Source organism: Erinaceus europaeus, chromosome 11 (assembly GCF_950295315.1).
Source record: "Erinaceus europaeus chromosome 11, mEriEur2.1, whole genome shotgun sequence".
Classification (NCBI taxonomy): Eukaryota; Metazoa; Chordata; class Mammalia; order Eulipotyphla; family Erinaceidae; genus Erinaceus; species Erinaceus europaeus.
The window spans coordinates 11,683,955-11,706,420 of NC_080172.1; the positions used below are offsets into that span (position 1 = coordinate 11,683,955).

At 38.3% G+C, this 22,466-nt stretch overlaps 1 protein-coding gene and 1 long non-coding RNA gene across 2 annotated transcripts in view; one reads left to right on the plus strand and one right to left on the minus strand.

The window, feature by feature from the left end:
* The window catches only part of RASA1 (RAS p21 protein activator 1), a 75,299-nt gene extending 54,630 nt beyond the window's left edge, over positions 1–20,669 (plus strand). Inside the window, exons 16-25 of the mRNA XM_060201141.1 lie at positions 1,097–1,269; positions 2,154–2,313; positions 3,600–3,742; positions 5,299–5,414; positions 6,954–7,040; positions 11,941–12,008; positions 13,480–13,568; positions 15,515–15,592; positions 17,904–18,038; positions 19,557–20,669. Of these exons, the coding sequence (XP_060057124.1) occupies positions 1,097–1,269; positions 2,154–2,313; positions 3,600–3,742; positions 5,299–5,414; positions 6,954–7,040; positions 11,941–12,008; positions 13,480–13,568; positions 15,515–15,592; positions 17,904–18,038; positions 19,557–19,640 (1,133 nt within the window). The 3' untranslated portion in view covers positions 19,641–20,669. The remainder of the gene's footprint in view (positions 1–1,096; positions 1,270–2,153; positions 2,314–3,599; positions 3,743–5,298; positions 5,415–6,953; positions 7,041–11,940; positions 12,009–13,479; positions 13,569–15,514; positions 15,593–17,903; positions 18,039–19,556) is intronic.
* LOC132541298 (uncharacterized) lies at positions 20,612–20,865 on the minus strand. Its single transcript, XR_009552458.1, has 2 exons — positions 20,747–20,865; positions 20,612–20,715 (listed from the first exon to the last, which is right to left on the minus strand). It is a non-coding gene; the product is annotated as an uncharacterized LOC132541298 (long non-coding RNA).
* Positions 20,866–22,466: the final 1,601 nt, after the last annotated feature.

Sequence of the window (22,466 nt, forward strand, 5' to 3'; positions counted from 1 at the left end):
CATACCCTCATCGAGTGGAGTACACTGTTCATTTGTGGTTGTCAAATCCTCCCAGTTATTCGCAGCAGAATTCCTTCCCTTAGCCTGTTGCTGAGCCAAGTTACAGTGGGATTTAGTAATTCCCATCAGGGTGAATTAGGGTAATACCTTCTTAAAAGTCAGGCCTGGGAAAAGAAAATAGATCAAAGCCTGGATTTTTTCCTCTCTAAAATATTCTGTAATTTTTTACTACCTAAATATTTTAGTTTTTAGTGATCTCCTATCACTTTTAAAAATAATAATATTAAAAATCATTCTAATGGGGTGTGGGCATACAAGCACCAGAGCACTACACCGCTCTGGCTTATCGTTGTGCTGGGAAATGAACCTGGGACTTAGGATCCTCAATCATAAAAATCTTCTGCTTACCCATTACAGTGAATGACAGAGGGAAAATCAGTTGTTTTCTAACCCACACTTGTTTTCACTCTATAACCATTCCCATACCCTTCTCTTTAGGCATACCAGGTTCTTTCTTTTTCTTAAATTATTTGTGGGTTTTCTTTGCTTTGGTGTATGTAGTATACCACCTGGTAGAAAGGAGGTTGGCAGGGCTTTCAGATCCTGGTACACAATAGTGGACCTAATTTGGGAGTGAGTGTTTTGCAGACACCTGTCAAAGTTACCTGTGGATTTTAAGAACACTTGCCATACCTTCCTTTCGTACATCTTCTTGATCTTCAGATCACATTACAAATCATCTTCGGGGTTGCATATTTGGAACAGGTCTTTAACATCTGTAGGTGTTATTTTACTCTATCCCACTAGTATTAACCGCTGCTACAGTACCTGCCACACTGTACTGTAATCGATTTCTTGAATTCTTGCTTAAAGTTTGATTTCCAAGCAAGTGAGAAGCTATGCTATTACATGTCTGTCATACTGTAACCATTCAATAAGTGAAGTAAGCATCAAGTATTAAATTGATATCACAAAAAAAACCCTTTAATAAAAACATAACACTATAGAGTAGACAGAATGTCAGGGAAATTTGCTGTGTGACTAATTGTAGTGTCATCTTTTCAGCCAGTAATCATTTGATATTTTTCTATCAAAGTATTTATGCGCTGCCAGTTGAGCCGATTACAGAAAGGGCATGCCACAGATGAATGGTTTCTGCTCAGCTCCCACATACCATTAAAAGGTATTGAACCGGGGTCTCTTCGTGTCCGAGCACGGTATTCTATGGAGAAAATCATGCCAGAGGAAGAGTACAGTGAATTTAAAGAGGTATCAAGTTCTTTGTCACTCTAATTTTGATGCACTAACGAATTATAACAATAAGAAAGGGCCTGTTATGTTAATCTTATTTACTTTTATGCCAGCAGGGTTATTACTGGGGCCCAGTGCCTGCATGATGAATCTTTTCCTCCTGCTGACCCTTTTCTTTTTGATAGAGACAGAAATTCAAAGGGGGGAGGGAGATAGGGAAGCCCAGCTTAAATACTGGTGCCTTGAACCAAGGTCCTCTCCATGGTAACATGTGCGTCACTGCCTGGGACCTCAAATTTATTTTTAAATTTATTTCATATGAGATAGTTTCACATGAAAGAGAGAAGTCAGGAGGAGGTACTCCCTCTCATACATGTGGAGCTACAGACCAGTCTGTGAGCCCTGGGTTTGCTTGCTTGTTTAGTTTTCAGCTGCCACCTAGGTTGGGTTATCACTGGAGCTTGGTACTTGTGTCATGACTCCATTGTTCCAGCAGCCATTCCTTTCCTCTCCCTCCCTCTCCTCTCTCTTCCTTTCTTCCTTCCACTTTGCCCTCCCTCCCTCCTTCCCTATAAAGACAGAAGTTGGGAGGGAAGGAGAGAGAAAGGGAGATACCTGCAGCACTGCTTCATCACTTGTGAGGCTTTCCCTTTGAAGGTGGGGACAGGTCTTGAACCTGGGTCCCTGTGCATGGTAATGTGTGTGTTCTACCTGGTGCTACACTGCCTGGCCCCTGTTCTTTTCTCTGTATGTTATGTTCTCTGCTGGCTAAGCTGTTTCCTAACTGCCATATTTTTCAAATGTACTGGTATAAGAACATATAAAGTAACGTAATCTGTTAACTTCATCAAGAATGCTTAATATTATATACATTCAACAGTCTTTCTTTATGCTATTTTTAGCTCATACTGCAAAAGGAACTTCATGTAGTCTATGCTTTGTCACATGTATGTGGACAGGACCGAACACTACTGGCTAGCATCTTACTGAGGATTTTTCTTCATGAAAAGCTTGAATCATTGTTGCTATGTACACTAAATGACAGAGAAATAAGCATGGAAGGTATAGTATTCGTATGCCAACGATGCCTTTGAAATTGGGTCAGTTTGCTTTTTTGTGTCAAGTATATATGGACTCAAGTTAAAATGTAGTAAGCAGTTAAATCATGTAAAGTAAGTTATTCTGTTTTTCTGTCATTTAAAATTGCAATTGGGATGCCAGTTCTGATTTTTATAAGCTGGCTAATTTGAGGGTAGTATTCCTAGTACATGTTTGTGTCATGGTAAATTAGTATTAGAAGCCCTAAAAATAGGACTATGTCCAGATCAGGGACTTATAATGCTTGGCTGTTAAAAGTTTTGTACAGTAATCATCTCATTTCTTCCTTAATGACTTACTGTCCAGAAATTGAGTGTCAATTGTATTTAATTGTAGCTCCTACTAGGAGACAAGGAGTTGAACAGACTGCTTGGCAGTCCCTTTAAAATCTACAAAGACACCATTTGTAACCAGCACTTTTGACTAGGAATTTATGGAAAGTCACTAGTAGGCGTGGTTTATGTTAAAAAAAAAATTGGTAATTAGTATTTTGTCATATTACTTGAAAATGAGTGACTTTTCAGTGAAACTCAGTGAATACCAAAAGCTCCATTTTGTTGCTAGTTTTCCCTCCAACTGTGCTTCTTTGTTCTTCGATAAATCACATTACCATTCTAAGCCTTTATTTATTTGAATTCACATGGCAGTGTTAATCCATTCCCCTGCTCATGATCTGATACAGTCATCAGTCTTTTTTTAATTAAATATATAAATAGGTAGTTTTTAAAAAAATTATTTATTCGTGAGAAAGATAGGGGGAGAGAGAGAAAGGACCAGACATCACTTTGGTACATGTGCTGCTTGGAATTGAACTCAGAATCTCATGGTTGAAAATCCAGTGCTTTATCTACTGCACCATCTCCCAAACCACCAAGTAATCTTTTGAAGAATTTAGCCTATATATTTTCATCTGCCATTGATCAATATTTTTGTTATATACAGATGAGTTAATAGAGTTAAAATTGTTGAGAAAAAAATTGAACTCATTTAGCTTCTAATTTGGTTCAGTTTAAAACACTTTTTTTTGCAAATACTTTTTTTTTAAAATTTCTTTATTGGGGGACAGTCAACAGTAATATACAATCATTTGTACATGCGTAACATTTCCACATAACAATACAGCCTCCACTAGGTCCTCCTGTGCCATCATGTTCCAGGACCTGGGCCCTCCCCTCTTCCCCTCCCACCCAAGAGTCTTTTACTTGCATGCAGTACACCGACATAAATACTTTTAAATAATATTTCTGCAGATGAGGCCACTACACTGTTCAGAGCCACAACACTCGCAAGCACCTTGATGGAGCAGTATATGAAAGCCACTGCCACACAGTTTGTTCACCATGCTCTGAAAGACTCCATTTTAAAGATAATGGAAAGCAAGCAGTCTTGTGAGGTAAGAATTTAACGTTTAGAGCATTTCATCAAACCTTTATTTTTAATAGCTGATGCTTTATAGCTAATTACATTAAAGAAAATAACTTTTCAGAATTTGTTGATTAGAGCTGGTGTACCTTTTGTAGTACAATTTCAAAATATTATACAAAGTAGACTTTGTATATATTTTATCAGTGGATTAAAGACCTCAGTTTGTAAAACGAATTATGTACCAATTTCAGAAAGCATGCATAATTGAATTTTTGCTAGAGTTGTATGTGTGGGACTTCTTAACATCAGATACAGAGTAATCCTTCCAAGCACATGAAAACACCTTTTTTTAGTTATTAAGACTGTATAAATTCTTAAGAAACAAAAACATAGGGATCTCACTTAATGTGGCATGTTCTTATTTTATTTTGAAGGTAGAACAATGACCGAAGTATCAAGTATATAATTTAGATCTCATACAAACAAATAAAAGATGAATTGTTTTTGATAATGTACATTGGGAGATATTAAATGGTAACTCTGCACTAAGATGTCAGTTTTTACTAACTAAAGGGGAGAAGCCGATGGTTTAATATTGTGGGGCAACACCATAGTAGACCTTACCTATGAAAGATAAACAAAAATTCTGAGTTTGTAGTCTCAGAATATTGGATCCCAGTCAGAGAATCTATTCCATTCATTATGAATCAGGACTCTTGGCTTCAAGGTTAACTGGAAAAGTTTGGAGAGTCATGATTCTGTGTAATTTGCTATTTTGTTAGTCATTAAATAGGCCATTTTATTTTACTTATTTTCTTTTTTTGGAGCTGGAGCCTTATATATTTGTGATTTCACTTGCTCTGGATTTTGCCCTCCTACCCCGCCCTTTCTGCCCCCAGTAAGACTGTGGGGGCGGGGGATGGGCACAGAGGCATAGACAGAACACAGCACCAGAGTTTCTCCCAGTGTCATAGCACCTCAAGGCTCAAACCTGGGCCATGTGCATGGCAAGACATACACTCTACCCTGGTGAGCTATCCTTCTGGCCCCAAATTGGTCTTCCTTTCATTCAGAAGTCTTTTTATTTTAATGCCTATTCCTTTCAGAGAAATAAAATCTAGTAGGTTTATGACAGTAGTGTGATGCCTTTTCTTCCTATTTAAATATTGACAGTATATTTGTGAATGTGTGACTTCTAAAGCTGAGATTTGTGTTTTTCTTTCAGTTGCACATACTGTATTTAAAATAAGCCACTTTATTCCATGTCTGAAAAAATGGTTGGCGAAGTGTAATAAATAGAGCTTTTACTACTAGCATTAAGTCCAAAGTGAATGCAAATTGTTAAGTACTCACCCTACCTGCTCAACTATCAGCCGAATGAATGGGAATAAATCCAGTAGTAGATGCTCCATAGCCAAACCACTTAAATTTCCCACTTCCCTCCTTCCCACCACCACAAACAGCAGTAGTAATAATACTGTAATAGTACAGATCGAAGAATGGAAAAACAGAACTTTGAAAATAACTGTTTGATTAATTGGTCATTGCTAGTATTCACTTACATTGATTTATCCCTTTTCTTAGTTAAGTCCATCAAAGTTAGAAAAAAATGAAGATGTGAACACTAATTTAGCGCACCTACTGAACATACTTTCGGAGCTTGTGGAGAAAATATTCATGGCTTCAGAAATACTTCCACCGTAAGTGGTGAAATTTTAGTTTGACAAGAAATCTTGTATCTGCATTTGGAAAAATTTTTGTAAAACATGTATAGGCCTCTTCTACTTTGCTGATTTTACTAGGTTCTTTGAAAAAGTGAGGACTTTTATTCATATATATGTGTGTGTGTATATATATATATATATATATATATAATATTGATTCATGAGAAAGATAGGAGGAGAGAGAGAAAGAACCAGACATCACTCTGCTACTTGTGCAGCTGGGGATTGAACTCAAGACCTCATTTTTGAGAGTCCAACGCTTTATCCACTGGACCACCTCCCAGACCACAGAACTTTTTATTCTTTTTTTTTTTTTTTTTTTAGTAATTATTTATTTTCCCTTTTGTTGCCCTTGTTGTTTTATTGTTGTTATTGATGTCATTGTAGTTGGATAGGACAGAGAGAAATGGAGAAAGGAGGGGGAAGAGAGATAGACACCTACAGACCTGCTTCACCACTTGTGAAGCAACTCCCCTGCAGGTAGGGAGCCAGAGCTCGAACCGGGCTCCTTATGCTGATCCTTGCGCTTTGCGCCAAGTGCGCTTAACCTGCTGCGCTACCACCCGACTCCCAGAATTTTTATTCTTTGCAAGATGGATTGTTTAAAGGAGAATGAGTGACCTAAAGAAACCAGAGTGAAAGACTTAAAATAAAGCAAATCATGTTCTCACGAAGGCCAATATAGTCACTTATTTCCTTAATGACCTTTAATAATTAGCAAATTTACATGCTCAGGTAGAAGTTGATTTCAGGGGCCAGGCGGTGGTGCACCTGGTTAGGTGCACACATTACAGTGCACAAAGACCCAGGTTCAAGCCCCTGGTCCCCACCAGCAGGGGGAAAGCTCCCCCCTCCCCCTCCATCCCTCCCCCCTCCCCCTCCATCCCTCCCTTTTTACCTCCCCTCCCCTTTTAATTTCTCTGTCTCTATTCACTGATAAATGAATAAAAATACTTAAAAAAAAAAAAGCTTGTTTCAGTGTAAGTCCTAGTTTCTGTAGCATTATACTCATTATTTTTTCATTCCAATGCTTTTTACCTGTACTTAATATTTATTTGTATGAGTTGTAGAAAATGAGAGAGCAAGAGATCAGAGCACTGTTCAGGTCTCACATACTTCTAGGACCTCCAGCATGCGGGTCATGTCCTTTAACATTAAGCTTTCTCCCTCAACATCATATTTGCATTACTATAGAAGTCATCGAAACATGATTTATTTAAGGCTTCTTCCAGAGTAAATGTAAATAATTGGCTAAGTACATCAAATTTTCCCCAAATCCTTAGTCTCTGTTTTTATCAAAGTACTGTTTTCTTTCTTTCGTTTCATATATATATATATATATATATATATATATATATATATTTTTTTTTTTTTTTTTTTTTGAATGAAAAGATCACTTTTGTTAAAGTATAGTGTATTTGTAAAATTAAATTTTGGGATGCAGTAAAACCAGTATTTTAACTTACTTTATTGTATTGTTTTCTGTACTGAGGTGTAACTATTTTATTTTGGTAGGACACTGAGATACATTTATGGATGTTTACAGAAATCTGTTCAGCACAAGTGGCCTACAAATACCACCATGAGAACAAGGGTTGTCAGGTAAGGCTTACCAGTTTACTATTACATTATTACAGACAGACAGCACACTGGTAATCCAGTAAATAACTGAAATTTTGAAGTTTTACAGTTGAAGACTTTCTACTTTTCTGTAGGTCCTTGCTGAATACCTGCTGAGTCCAGATGACCCCCCCCCCAAACTTGTAACTTCTGGTCTTATCACTGTGTGATGCTTAGCTTCCTTTTGCATTTTCCAAAAAATTTAAATATTCATTTATATTAAAACTATTTAGAGTGTGTTTATATTACAGAATGAGATTAAAAGTCACAGAACCAACCAAATATCTTGGCAACTTTATATATTATTCACACACGTGTACACAGGTGCAAGTATATCTGTATTTTTAGAGAGAGAGCGAGCGAGCAAGAACAAAAGGAAAGAGATTACTCTGGTGCTAGCAGGGAAGAGCAGTAGTTAGAGACACCACCACGTCGATATCTTTATTTCTCCTGCTGTTTTAAAACGGATGGCTAGTAGTGGTTTGCATGATCATATGACCACAGGCATAGTTGAACACCACACCTAGCACGGAAGTTGAGTGTTCACCATTGTTCTTACTAAGTCTTTGAGATAGTTTGTGTATTTCTGTTTTTTTTTTTTTTTTCCTTCTCTAAGTTCATATGTTTCAGGTCTCTAGATTCTGTTTATAAGTGAGATCATCTGGTAGTTGTCTTTCACCTCTTTATTTATCTCATCAAGTATAATCACATCCAGTACTGTCCATTTTTTAAATTGCAGAGTAATATTCCATAGAATATATCTCCCATTACTTTTTTTTTTTTTTTTTTTTTTACACCAGAGCACTGTTCAGCTCTGGTTTATGATGGTACAGGGGATTAAACAACCTGGGACTTTGGAGCCTCAGGCATGAAAGTCTTTTTGCATAACCATTATGCTGTCTACCGCTGCCCCCCCCCCCCCCCACTGCTTCTTTAGTCAGTCATCTGCTGATAGACATTTAGACTCCTTCCACTCTGGCTCTTGTGAATAATGCAGCTGTGAATACAGGGGTGCATATGTCCCTTGGATAAAAGCCCAAGAGTGGTATTGCTAGATTGTAAGGTAATTCCATTTTTGTATATTTTGTTTATTTTGGATAGAGACAGATACAGAGGGAGGAAAAGAGAGACACCTGCAGTACTGCTTTATTGCTCATGTGGTTTCCCCTCCTGCCAGTGGGGACTGGGGCGGCCTTGAACCTGGGTTCTTGCACATTGTGCTGTGTGTGCTTTACCGGGTTCTTGCACATTGTGCTGTGTGTGCTTTACCAGCTCCCCATTTTGTTTACAGTTTTCCAAAAGGGCAGCATCAGTTTTCATTCCCACTAATAACAGTCTTTTGTATAAAAGAAATATTTTGTGTACTTCCTACAAACTTTCCCAGTGCTGTAGCTTGCTTCAGCATGTGCAGTTAACATGGTTTCTTTATTGCGCCTGTGGGTGGCACTTTGGCTGCTGCTCTGGATTTGTAGTGGTTAGGTGGTAGAGGAGACTCTACTGTGCAACCGGCCAATTTAGTGCCTGTGACACTGACCTGTGAGGCCTCACTGTAGTGTTTCAGCCTCTACCAAGGACTCTGAGTCCTAGGGTGGAGGAGAATGAGTGCTTGAAGAAATAGAATTTCTTTCTCAGCCAGCTGATAGGAACTGCTCACTTCACACAAGTCCTGCCTCGGTGTGAAGACAGGCTACATGACTTTATTCTTGGCCAGGTTTTCCCGGACACACTGACAAGTTCTTGCAAGCAATTAAATATCCTGATGCCCCTGAGGCTGCAGGTTAAGAGCTAGAAATTCCCCCCAACTGCCTGCAACTGGCAGAGCTCCAGGACGGTTTGGCTACTGACTCACGGGACTACTTTTGTAGGGAATTCTCACGTTCACCACTGGCCTCTTGAGCCTGCCTGCACGCACTTGTGGCTAGGTGTGTTTCCTCAACAAGTCCCAGCTGTGACTTTTGAGATCTTGGCTGATTTTTTGCTGACTATCCTAGTTGTTTGTGACTGATATTACACCTGGCCACACCCCCTGGAAATACTGAACGCCTTAGATATTGATTAGTTAATCGCAGGCTAATCTTCAATTAGAGCCTCTTGATCTGAACCTGCTTCAGTGTCCTCTGTGCAATAATTAGGAGGAGGTGCTTCTGTGAAACGTTGTTGTACTGAAGGGGATTTAGCTTTTTTAACTGATGACTTCACTGGAAAATTAATTTTTTTTTAAATTAGGTTTTTCCAATGAAGCAGATGCAGTTTTGCCTGATTATAAAAAAGCTGATATAAAAAACAGAATTGGGAGTTGGGCAGTAGCGTAGTAGGTTAAGTGCAGGTGGCTCAAAGCACAAGGACCAACCTAAGGATCCAGGTTTGAACCCCCTACTCCCCACAGGCGGTGAAGCAGGTCTGCAGGTGTCTGTCTTTCTCTGTCCCTCTCTGTCTTCCCCTCCTCTCTCCATTTCTCTGTCCTATCCAACAATGACAACAATAACTGCAACAATAAAACAGCAAGGGCAACAAAAGGAAATAAATGAATAAAATTTTTTTTTTAATTTTTATATTTATTTATTCCCTTTTGTTGCCCTTGTTGTTTTATTGTTGTAGTTATTATTGTTGTTGTCGTTGTTGGATAGGACAGAGAGAAATGGAGAGAGGGAGGGGAAGACAGAGAGAGGAGAGAAAGATAGACACCTGCAGACCTGCTTCACCACCTGTGAAGCGACTCCCCTGCAGGTGGGGAGCCGGGGTTCGAACCGGGATCCTTATGCCGGTCCTTGTGTTTTGCGCCACCTGCGCTTAGCCCGCTGCGCTGCAGCCCGACTCCCTATAAATAAAAATTTTTTTAAAAAAACAGAATTAAAGGCACATCATCGAATGCCAATTTAATATCCTTAACATTATTGCTGTCTTTTTGTAAACTCCAGCCCACTTAAACATCACAACATTGAAAATGTAATAGAGAACATGGCAATCTAATTACAGCATCCATGTATATATACTGTGTGTATAGACAGTGTGTGTGTGTGTGTGTGTGTGTGTGCATGGAGGAAGAAACATAGATTGAGACGCGCACGCACACGCCCCCATAGCACTGTAGCGCCCTCAGTGCTGTGACTCTTGTAGTGCTCAGACTTGACCCTAGGCCATGTGTGATAAAGCACTTGCCCTGTGGATGAGCTTGCAAGAAAGACTTTTTAAAAAATAGTTAAGTCTCCACTGGATTAGGGAAAGTATGATGAATATTTAAGAATTATAGATTCTGTTTCTTGGACTTGGTAGCAAGTGAGTGCAATAAAAAGTATACAGGCATGTGATATTATAGCAGAACCACAAAATTATAAATCTCAATAAATTTTCAAATAAGTATAACTGTCAAGCAAGCATAGCAGGAATTTTGTTATGCAGGTTACTTGATTATATAGAGTATTTTAATGCCCAAGGTAATGATGTCTGTCCCTAATCTGCTTCTAACTCTGTTAGATTCTTAATCTTTCTCTTACATTTAAAATCTTTTTTAATTTTTAAAATATTTATTTTCCCTTTTGTTGCCCTTATTGTTTTTCTTTTATTGTTGTTGATGTCATTGTTAGGACAGAGAGCAATGGAGAGAGGAGGGGAAGACAGAGGGGGAGAGAAAGATAGACACCTGCAGACCTGCTTCACTGCCTGTGAAGTGACTTCCCTACAGGTGGGGAGCCCGGGGTTGGAACCGGGATCCTTACGCTGGCCCTTGTGCTTTGCGCCACATGTGCTTAACCTTCTACACTACCGTCCGACTCCCTTTAATTTAAAATCTAACAGAAAATTTCTACATACTGAAATTTTCGTTCAGTGTTGACAGGTACATGTTAGAATCCAAGATGTATTTAAATACCAACATGTTTTCAAGCAGGCTTTATGGAGGGTTCTCATATTAATGAAGTAAAGATGTGCAGACTTGATACTATTTTTTTTTCTTTATTGGGGGATTAATGTTTTACAACCGACAGTAAATGCAATGCTTTGTATGTGCATAACATTTCCCAGTTTTCCACTTAACAATACAACTCCCACTACCATCATGTTCCAGGACCTGAACCCTCCCCCTGCCACCTCTCACCCACCCCAGAGTCTTTTACTTTAGTGCAATACACCAGCTTCATTCCAGTGATCTTGTTTTTCAACTTCTGTGATTGGGACCATCCCATATTCACTAATAACTTGATTGTTACAGTATAGTAATGCTGCAAAGTAATGTACTTCTAACTGTCCAAATGAACAGACTTGAAATTCTTGGAAGGTTACTATATGCTTAGAAGTGGGGTTGTCTATTCTGAAAGTGTAAAGATTCAATTATTTTCATCTCTAGAAGAAAATTTATCAATTATTTTGGAAATAACACTTGTCATTGCCAGGAGCAAGGGGCCATTTGTTAGTATAGATACTTGTCAAAGGGAATTAAAGAGAAAATGTCCTATATGCTAATTATATTCTCTACTAATAACTAAAGGAGGCAGACAAAGCCATTATTACTACATTGCTTTTAGAGTAGGAATAGTAATGTAAATTTATGACAACTGCTAAGGTACTTGAGTTTGTTATTTTCTTAGCATTTTTTCTTTTTTCTTCCAGAGGATTGCTCAGCTCTAGCTTATTATGTTTCCAGTAGGGATTGAACTGGGGACATTTGGTGCCTCAGGCATGAGAGTCATTTTGCCAAACCAATAAGCTGTCACCCCAGCCCAAGTTAATGTTCTTAAAGCTGTTTTTAAGCTTTCCTAAATTGCTTAAAAATCCATGATTTTACCATACTAAAGTCTTGCCCATATTGCTTTATTTTAACATACGTAGTAATTTTCCTAAAGCAAACAAGCACACAAACAAAAAACTTTTTTCTCCTCCCTTTCAGTGGTTTCGTTTTTCTTCGACTTATCTGTCCTGCCATCCTGAATCCACGGATGTTTAATATCATCTCAGGTAATCAATATTGTGATAAACTTGAAGCTGAAGCAGTTAGGATTTAGCAAGTATACTCACTTTTGTCTTACAAGTTTGATTTTAATCGGTTAGTGAGGTGAGCCAGAAGATGGACTAATATTATCTTGCTGATAGATGGAACCTACAAAATCAGAGGAAGAGAAGCCATAGGATAAAATTCGATTAGCTGTACTCTGCTGCATTTGAGCCAAGGACTCTAAAAGGTGGAGGTGGGAAGGGGTTGATTCCCTAGGAGGGAGTGGGGGATCCCCAGTACATGATAGTCCAAGAAGACTTCAGCTGATCTAAGAAATGGCACGGAGCCACCTGTCATTGGGAAATAAGAAACTCTACTCTCAGGACACCGGTTTGTAAATCATTACGTCCTCCAATCGATTTGAATAGTAGAGCCACTAGTGATTACTATTTATGGTTAGTATCCTTAAGCTTCAAAGTGTGTGACGTTTTTATTTATTGTTAGGATTTTATTTTCATGAGAGAACAGAGCACTGCTCGGCTCTGGTATAGGGTGGTGTTAGGAATTGAACTTGGGACTATGGGGCATCAGGCTGGTGTGTTACTTTTCTGTTTTCAGCCTGGGACCAAGAGTACAAGCTTAAACTAGTTAGCAAATAACGTATAGGTCTTAATTCTTAAATAGTTGTTTCAGTTCTTGTATTTAGTAGTCATAAATAATTTTCATTTATCTTTCTACTGTTTATATTCCTATAGTTTGACAGAGGAGGGTCTTCATATTATATATTAAGCACTTTAGGGCTGGGTGGTGGAACACCCAGTACATGCACAAAGACCTGGGCTTTCAGTTCAAGCCCCTGGTCTCCACTTGCAGAGGAAAGCTTCACTAGTGGTGAAGCTGAAAGTGTCTGTCTCTGTTTCCATTAAGAATAAAGAAAAAAAGGGGGGGGGGGGATGGCCACTGGGAGTGATGTGTTTATCGTGTAGGCATAACCCTGGTGGCAAAAGATTAAAAAAAATCTTTTTTAAGTTTATTAAATTGCATGCTTTTCCCTTAAGATATGAAGCAGACTTTCGTGCTTAACTTTCAAGTGAACTAATGTACTCTGAAGGTAGGGAACAGGGAATTGATTAAATTGCAAATTGTTGACCTGAATATTAAAAATAGCTTTGTGAATTGTCCTTAAGGGCGTGTGAAGTGAGAATCTCATTAGTGATTAAATATAAAGCTTTGAGGTCTTTTTAAATATCATCAACCAGTTGGAAATTGTTGAATACCATAGCATTACTTTTGCAAAACTAGGTACAGTCATAATTGTATTGTTTTTCCTCTTATGTTCTTTTGAATTATAGTCTATACCTTTAAAAAACTGAGTACAGAGTGGACGAATGTTAGTATTTTTAAGAGAAAATGCATTATTAGTGTGCTGGATTATAATGGTTTATCTCAAGTGCCTTTGAAGTCTGTCAATAGCTTTGCCCACTTCTTTTATAGATTCCCCATCTCCTATTGCTACAAGAACTCTGATCTTAGTAGCTAAATCTGTGCAGAACTTAGCAAATCTTGTGGAATTTGGAGCTAAGGTAAAAGCCATTTTGGTACTCTACAGTGTTGTGAATGAAACTTCAGACATAAAAGCATAACAACAGCATGAGTACATTCTCAACAGTGGATATTTCATCAAAACAGTCTGATTTTTGTGGATGCATCCCCCCCCAATACTTACTACCTTTTAATAATAGAATGAGAGAGACACACACATTCACGACTCTTTTTAACTAGAAGTAAAGGGCGGGTAGGGGAGGTGGAATAAGAGGGAGATACCATAGCACCGCTTCACTGCCAGTGGCGCTACCCCATTAACACCCAGGGTGCTTCCATGTAGAATGTTTCAGCCTTTATAGAAACTGATTTTTTCAGTTTTCATTATATTCAAAATCTCTGTTTCAAATGTAAAAACAAGCATATTTTTTGACTTATTTTCTTTTAAATATTTACTTATTTCCTTTTGTTGCTGTTTTTTATTGTTGTAGTTATTGTCGTTGTTGAATAGGACAGAGAAATGAAGAGGGGCGGGGAAGATAGAGGGGGAGAGAAAGATAGACACCTGCAGACCTGCTTCACCCCCTGTGAAGCGACTCCCCTGCAGGTGGGGAGCCGGGGGCTCGATCCGGGATCCTTAAGCCGGTCCTTGTGCTTTACACCACCTGCGCTTAACCTTAACGCTGTGCTACCGCCTGACTACTGAACAAGCATATTTTTTAAAGGAATCCCAATCCATTTCATTTCCCAATAAATATTTAGTATTCATAGTTATATCTAACAAGCTTTGTAAATAGCCATATGTGATTTCACTGCCAGAAGGTAATGGTTGTTAATGATTTTTTTTTTTTTTTTGGGGGGGGGGGGTCAGACCAAGTCAGCTGCTTTTGTCCACATAGCACAGGTTTATTGTACCTGATTCCCACTGACTGTAACTGTTAACAAGTCCATATTAAGTAGTTCTCAGTTGGACAAATTAGATGTCTTCCAATTTGTTACATATATTGCATTAACAACTATTCTTAGGTACATTTTTTCATACTTCTCATTTACTTTCTAAGTTAATTTTATAGTGAGCTTACTCAGTAAAGAGACTTCTTATTTTCCATTGCCTTGTCAAAACTCAGTGAATAAATTTTTGCTAATTGGATAGACATACTGTTACTTTGTTTCATTATTTTCTTACTCTGAGCTATACTTTTCAGTCAGTTTCTTTGTATTCCACTACTGATGTCTTCATCTCATCTCATTATCAAAGAGATCTCGTGACCGCAATCCTTTGTTTTACAATGTAGCATGTTTTTAAATAGGTTTGAGATTTTAGTATAACAGCAGAGTTTGATTTGATTTGCTTTATTTTGGCTAGAGACAAGAAAAATTGAGAAGGGAAAGGGAAACGGAGCTGGGACATCAGGGTCCTAGTGTCCTGCGATTGTGCACTGGACCAAATATGTGCGCCACCTCCCGGCCCCTAATAGCATTTTATAAAAGCATCTGTTTTCAAATGTATTTGCTGATTGATGTCCTCCTTACACTGTATTTTCTTAAACTTGTAAATTCTGATTTCTGGGTAGGTAGGTTCCTAACTGTCTTGGTGTTTGGCAAATAGTTTCTTAGTGATTATTTTTTTACTAAACTGCATATAAGTATACATATATTTGTTGATTTATATATTCTAACCTGTTTTCTTCCGGAACTGTTTCTCATTTCATTAAAAATTCCTCTAGTTTGGGGCTGGGTGATGGTCCACAAGGACCCAGGTTCAAGTTCCTGGTCTCCACTTGCTGGGGGAGACCTCAAAAGAGGTGAAGCATAAGTAAACTGCTTGTTCTTCTGCATAGCTGCTTGCTGAGACTTAAAGGAAATACTGGCATTGTATGATCACACTAACACTTGTGAATACATTATTACTGATGAGCTTTATAGATCAGCTGTTTGCTTTTGACCTATATGGTAAGCTAAACTTTTATTCTCATGCAACTTTTAGGAGCCCTATATGGAAGGTGTGAATCCATTTATCAAAAGTAACAAACATCGTATGATCATGTTTTTAGATGAACTTGGGGTATGTATATGATATACGCTTTTTTTTTCAAGTACTTTAAGACCAATAGTATAAGTATTTTAATAGTAGCTTTTAGATTTTCTATCCAGAACTTTAAAAAAAAAAAAAATCCGGAAGCTACATACTGTTGTCTAATGTCCTACAAAACCATTTCATTTGACAGTGTAGCCATTTCTTCTTACCCTAAATGGTTTAAACCAAGCATACTCTTGTGTAGCTTTTGGGCTTTTTGAGTCACTTTTCATAGCTTCTGACTTGTCTTTCATCATCTTCATAGCACTTCCTTATCACCACTGTGCCATTCTGTTGCTGCTCTGTGGGAATGGAAGCAAGGTGAATGACCAACAGTTCTGAGTAGTTAAATTAAGTGCATGGACTGGAGAATGAGTTTTCGTGTGACTTTTCTAGGAATAAGAAACATGGATTTGGTGTTACACTTCCTATCTTTGTTATCACTGATTCTAATAGAGAGAAACCAGGGAGCATGTTTATATGAATTTATCCAGTTGTATGGCATTAGGGAATTCAGTAGTCGGGGGGGACTGTTTCATACCAGTTCTGCATTTGGATTCAGTTAAAACACAGAAGCACACAATTTGTCATGCCAGTGTGCAATCAAATCATTCTTACTTGCAATCTCAGGTATAAAAGTGTTTAAGAAATGTATACTATTGTTACATATTTATAATTTAGATACTAGTGAATGCCAGATGCCACTTGCGTCTCTCTATGTGAACTCCATAGTCAATCAGCGACTAGAAAAAAATTACTGTAATTTAAATGTTTTAAGAAACTATGCGAAAAACCAGCATGTCAGTCTGGCCAGTTTCATCTTAAAGCAGCATTTCTAGGATTTCAGATTCATGGCTAGGGTGCCCGTGCCTTCCACCATCCCCTCAGCCCCCCCCCCCCCCATCCTGTCTACTACAATCAAGCTTTATCTATCACTTTGCTAGTTATACCACATACTCTGGCCTTTGAGTGCTTAAAATTTAATATTCTAGTATTCTTTTAGTCTTCTCATACTCTTCTATTCTCTTATCACTGGTATAAATCAAAACTAACTTTTAAGCTCACCTCAAACCTCTACAGGAAGACTGAATTAAATGTCTTTTATTCTGTTAGGTGTCTTCAGTGCATTCTTGATACATATCTTTGATATATTCTTGTTGCTATTCATTTTCTGGCTTTACTTGACTCTAAACTTTCTGAAATATACTAAATAATCTCCATGTTCTTTCAGACTGAGTCAATTAATGAATATAAGAATGAATTCTAATTTATACCATAGAAAACTGTTTTTGCAGTCTTTAGGACTTAGAACAGATACTGCCAGCATGGAGCGGAATGGATTTATCCAAAACTAAATGTAAATTACATTATTGTATTCCAAGGTTCAGAGCATCAATACTTAGAATTGTCAAACTTCTTAGTGATATACTTTATGAAAAGTATCTGAATATATCACAATTCGTGTCATTCATTTCCTCACACCAAAAAGTATTTGGGGCAACCCACAAGTCTGACAGGTTTAGATGGCATTTGATCTACATTTTTGTTTACACTTACGTCATTTATTTGATTTATGTTCCAGCTTTTAAAATACTCTGTTAAACATATAAAGTTTAGGAGACTTGTTTGAAAACAAAAAACGGGTAAAAGGATTGTGCTGCCTGGGAAATCATTTGGTCTGTCCCTGCCAAAGCAACCACAGGCAGGACTCTGAATTCATTAAGTGCAAATTTTTAAATTGATATGTTATCTATTCATTTATAAAAGGGAAACATTGACAAAACCATAGGATAAAAGTGGTGCAACTCCAACACAGTTCCCACCACCAGAACTCCGTATCCCATCCCTCCCCAATAGCTTTCCTACTCTATAACCCTCTGGGAGTACGGACCCAGGGTCATTGTTGGGTGCAGAAGGTGGAAGGTCTGGCTTCTGTAATTGCTTCCCCGCTGAACATAGTAAATGGAAATTTTTTTTATATGTTCTTTGAATACCATTGCCATTGGCAGGGGGAAAAAAAAAAGGTTCCTTACAACCTGATTTAGAATAAACTATTACACTATTATTTGTCATACTGTGGAAGAAAACGGAGCCTGGATTTTATTTGAATACTAAGGTTAGAATTTATCTTAATTATCATGAGTAATACATTTCAGTAGGTCCTTACAATGAACTAATCTGAATTTCTCTCAATTCTAAGAGATTATGCCTTAGAACTTCTATAAAGTATAGCCAGATTTAACCGAAAAGACTGTAAAGCTTTGTTATTTCTGAATGTCAGTTTGTGGTTCCCTTTAAGAATGTCCCTGAGCTTCCGGACACCGCGGAGCATTCTAGAACTGACCTGTCCCGTGACTTAGCGGCGTTGCATGAGATATGTGTGGCCCATTCAGATGAACTGCGAACACTCAGTAATGAGCGTGGTGCACAGCAGGTAGGTTTTTGCTACCAGGCGTTAACAGACGTTTCATAGCACCTACATATGGAATGCCAGCCCTGACTCTGAAATGAATAGCTGAGTTTTATCAATATTTTAATATTATCAGTTATATTGGACTTTAAGAATCTGAACCATCCTGGGGCAGGGTGGTGGCGTACCTGGTTGAGTGCACATGCTACAGTGCACAAGGACCCAGGTTCAAGCCCCCCTGGTCCCCACCTGCAGGGGAAAACTTTGCGAGTGGTGAAGCAGATCTGCAGGTATCTTCCTGTCCTGTCTCTCTCCCTTTCTAGCTTCCCTCCTCCTTTCAATTTCTGGCTGTCTCTATCCAGTAAATAAGTAAAGATAATAATAATAAAAAAAATTCCCTCCACAAATAGCAGGGTTTCACCTCTTAAAAAAAAAAAAAATCTGAATCATCCAAAAAGATCTAGGCAGGCAATAAAGGGCCTATATTATGTACTTTTTTATAACAGATTGTCTTATGCTGCTTTTGAGTCCAAATTAATGTTAACTCCACTGAAAAGTGGTAACATACATATTTTTTAATGACCTAAATGTAGTGTGAAGTAGCCTTTTCTTCTCTTGCACACATACACACAATGGAAAGCCAAAGTCAGGTAAAATTATCTGAAGCTCTAGTTCAGATTTCTAAACTGTGGTCCTGGAAGCTGCTATTTCTCAAAGCTCTTGCTGAGCACAGTCTGTTGTACTGGCTAGCCATTTGGCAGGGCATCGAACAGGTCAGAACAGTGACTTTGGTGATTTGGAGCACTCTTCAACCTATATCTAAATCTCATGATCAAAACCTTAACGAGCTATACTGTACCATCATATTAGGTTAGTTAGTGTCTAAGTCTGTGTGCTGTGGGCCACGCTCATGTTCTAGGCTTACACTGTTAGGTACTTTAGATGCTGAAATTAATTTTCTTTCTTTTTTGAAATTAATTTCTTAATGGAGAATTTGGCTCAGTGAAAGTGGTTTTGGTTTAAATCTAGGCTCAGTGTAGATATGTCTTCCATGATTCTTCAGTTTTAAAGTAATCTGCTAGACTGCAAGGTGACTGCTTTTAGGCAGCCCGATTGAGTTTAAGATGTCATTTATATAGTGAAGAAATAAATGTCTTCTAGGCATATGTTCAGTTCTTTTTTAAAAAAAACATTTTAACTTTTTACTATCTTTATTGAATAGAGACAGCCAGAAATTGAAAAGGGAAAATAGGGAGAGACACCTGCAGTACTGCTTCACCACTTGTGAAGCTTCCCCCTGCAGGTGGGGAAGCTGTTCAATTCTAAGTAGATATGAGAGTGTCATATACAAATGGATGTTAACTTCAGTGTACAAAAAAAAATCGTCTTGATAATTTTTTTTTTTTTCAGTAACTGAATACTAGAGACTCTGAATGCACAGAGTAGAATGGCATGTATTCCTTCCAGTTGGATGTTTTACTTTTCAAATCTAGGTTTCTATTCCTAAAATTTCTGATGGAGTTTCATTTTTCTTTGTTTTAGCATGTACTGAAGAAGCTTTTGGCTATAACAGAACTACTTCAACAGAAACAAAACCAGTATACCAAAACCAATGATGTGAGGTAGCAGCTCCGCAGTGTGCTGCATGGATTCAGCATGCCCAGAGTGGCAGTTCCCGTCAGTATAATGTCTCCTTTGCTCTTGCCAAAAAATAGCACACCTTTCCACATTCCAGTGATGTGTGAGCTATGCAAACAGAAACCCAGATTCTGCCGCTGAATTATGGCGCCAGCATCTTTGTTAAACTATCTGTGCAGGATATTTGCACTTTTCCACATATGGAATCAGTCTTTACCAACCTCTGAGCCTTGGTGTACAGATCACCTTTCACACAACAAAATGCTAGGACTGTATCTTGAACTTTGAAAATACTTTTTCAATATATCCAATTGCCAAAGTTTCGCTGTCTCTTGGAAAAAGAACTATGAAATCAACTGATAAGAAAAAGCATTCACTCTTTTAAGTGTAACTGGATCACAGACTGTTCTTACTGTAACTTCTTCCTGATTTGGAATATGACCGTTTGACTGTTCAATGACTATTTCTATTTACAGTTTCCAGAGTTTGCCATTAGGAACAATTTTTTGCTGTATACTTTCTAAAAAACCTGTGCTATTTCTCTTGCTGGAACTGTTCAAAGAAAATATATAGAATCGATCTATTGCTCATCAGCTTTATTTTTTAAACATACCACTTATTTTGTTGGATTGTCAAAGACTGTATTTAGATTTCATAATGCTTTTCTTAAATGTTTACACCGTAGTCTGAATTCAGTAAATATTATTGGTCATTGTAGTGATGGCTGCATGTTACCCATTCAACCATTTTGTAAATTGTGATTTTGCTTTTCTGTTTAAAAAAATAACGAATACTTTGTTGAAAGTATTCATTAACTCCAGCTTGATTTTGTTTTTTTAATTATCCAAACAAACCCATCAGTCACTTAAAGAGCTATTCATCTTTGAATGTCTGACTACTTGTTGTATCTGCTGGATATTTAGTTTGACTGTATAGTTTTATTTGCTTCTGTATGTGTATTTTTGTGATGTATTCATAAGGGTTAAGTTAAAATAAAATCTAGGGATATCTTGTAAATTGGTTAATCTGTCTAATGTCCAAACGTTTAATCTTACTTCTTCTTCTACCGTTTGCCTTTAATCTTACTAATACACTTCTTTTGGGCTGGATTTCAAAGTCAACACTTTGCTTGCTGATATAAATGAAAAAAGCATTAATCAAGATTTTAAAGTAACTTGTGTAATTACAAACTATAAAAGGCTGATTTTGTGAAGGCAGCTGGCCTTGATGTAGCTCCAGTTATAGAACAATGGAAAACTTAAAACACCCTGTCCTTTTTTCCGTCTCTTGCTTCTCATCTGAACCTCCAAAGTAGTAAAACTACTTCATTACTTTCCTTGGTATTACAGGTAGAGAATAAATGGGAACGGTGACAGATCTAAAAGTATTTTAACAATATGCAAAATGGTTCAAATTTCAGTGGCAAGAATCACCTCATTTTTCAGCCGTTCTGTCATTTCTCAACCTAAAGAACTGTCAAGGAATATACATATTCTTTGCTTTCCATGTTAAGCTGGATTTAAAGTAGTAAACATACTGTTGGGGGAAAAGCCTGAGATGTGATGCATTGATACTGAGGTATATAGCCATCAAACTAGAGGCTCAGGACAATTGAATTTCTTTTAACAGAGAGACAGAAACGGGAGGGGTAGAGGAGGGGAAAGACCTGCAGCACTGCTTCACCACTTCTGACACTCCTTCCAAACCCCCCCCCCCCCCGACAGGTGGGGACCAGAGGCTTGAACCTGGGTCTTTGCACAGTCAGCCAGGTGTACCATCACCAAGCTCTACTGGGAGTTGAATTTAAGAGTTCCTTCAACCCAGTTCTCCAGGGGAAGTAAAAAAAATCTCACAGAGATAATATGGTTCTAGCATAGAAAATAATAGCAAATGCTATAACGACCAACGTTTATTGAACACAGAATGTATCAAGTACGGTTCTAATGAGTCCTGTGAGGGCATTATGCAAACAGGAGTGGTGACATGGTGTTATTTCTCCTCTTTCTTCCTGTCATTATCTTTAAGTAGATGTATGTATGTCTGCTGGGATTAGTGGGAGCCCTGGACCCTGGTGGGAGTAAATCTGTAGAAGAGCCAGAGAATCATTGCGGCAGGTTCAAACTTAAACATTGCGTCTGTACATCCAGCACACTCCACTACAGCGCATTCTCAAGTCACAAGGGTTTTTGGGTTCGTTTTCCTCATGATGACCTTCTTGGTGGGACCCGAGCCCTGCATACAAGTAAATTGACCTCTGCAGGCCACTTTTCCTCCCATCTGGTTCAGATGGGGAGAAACATCACAACACTGAAACTTCCTCCAGTCACAGCACCTCTTTGTGGTGCTGGACTTGACCGTAGGCTGTTCATACAGCACTGCAGGCACCCTACACCCTATCCAAATGACCTGTCTCTCTGGGCTTTGTGGGGCCATTTCACACTGTCCATTTTGCTTGGAGTAACAGCCAAATAAATACACTAACAAATGTGATGCTTGTGAGTAAAACTATACAAACCAGCTGCCATTCTGACTCCTCTCAAGATACTTTTTTTTTTTTTAAATATTCCTTTTGTCACCCTTGTTTTATTGTAGTTATTATTATTGATGTCGTCATTGCTGGATAGGACAGAGAGAAATGGAGAGAGAAGGGGAAGACAGAGATGGGGATAGACACCTGCAGACCTACTTCACCACCTGTGAAGCAACTCCCCTTCAGGTGGGGAGCCGGGGGCTCGAACCGGGATCCTCACGCCGGTCCTTGCGCTTTGCACCACGTGCGCTTAACCTGCTACACCACCGCCCAACTCCCGATAC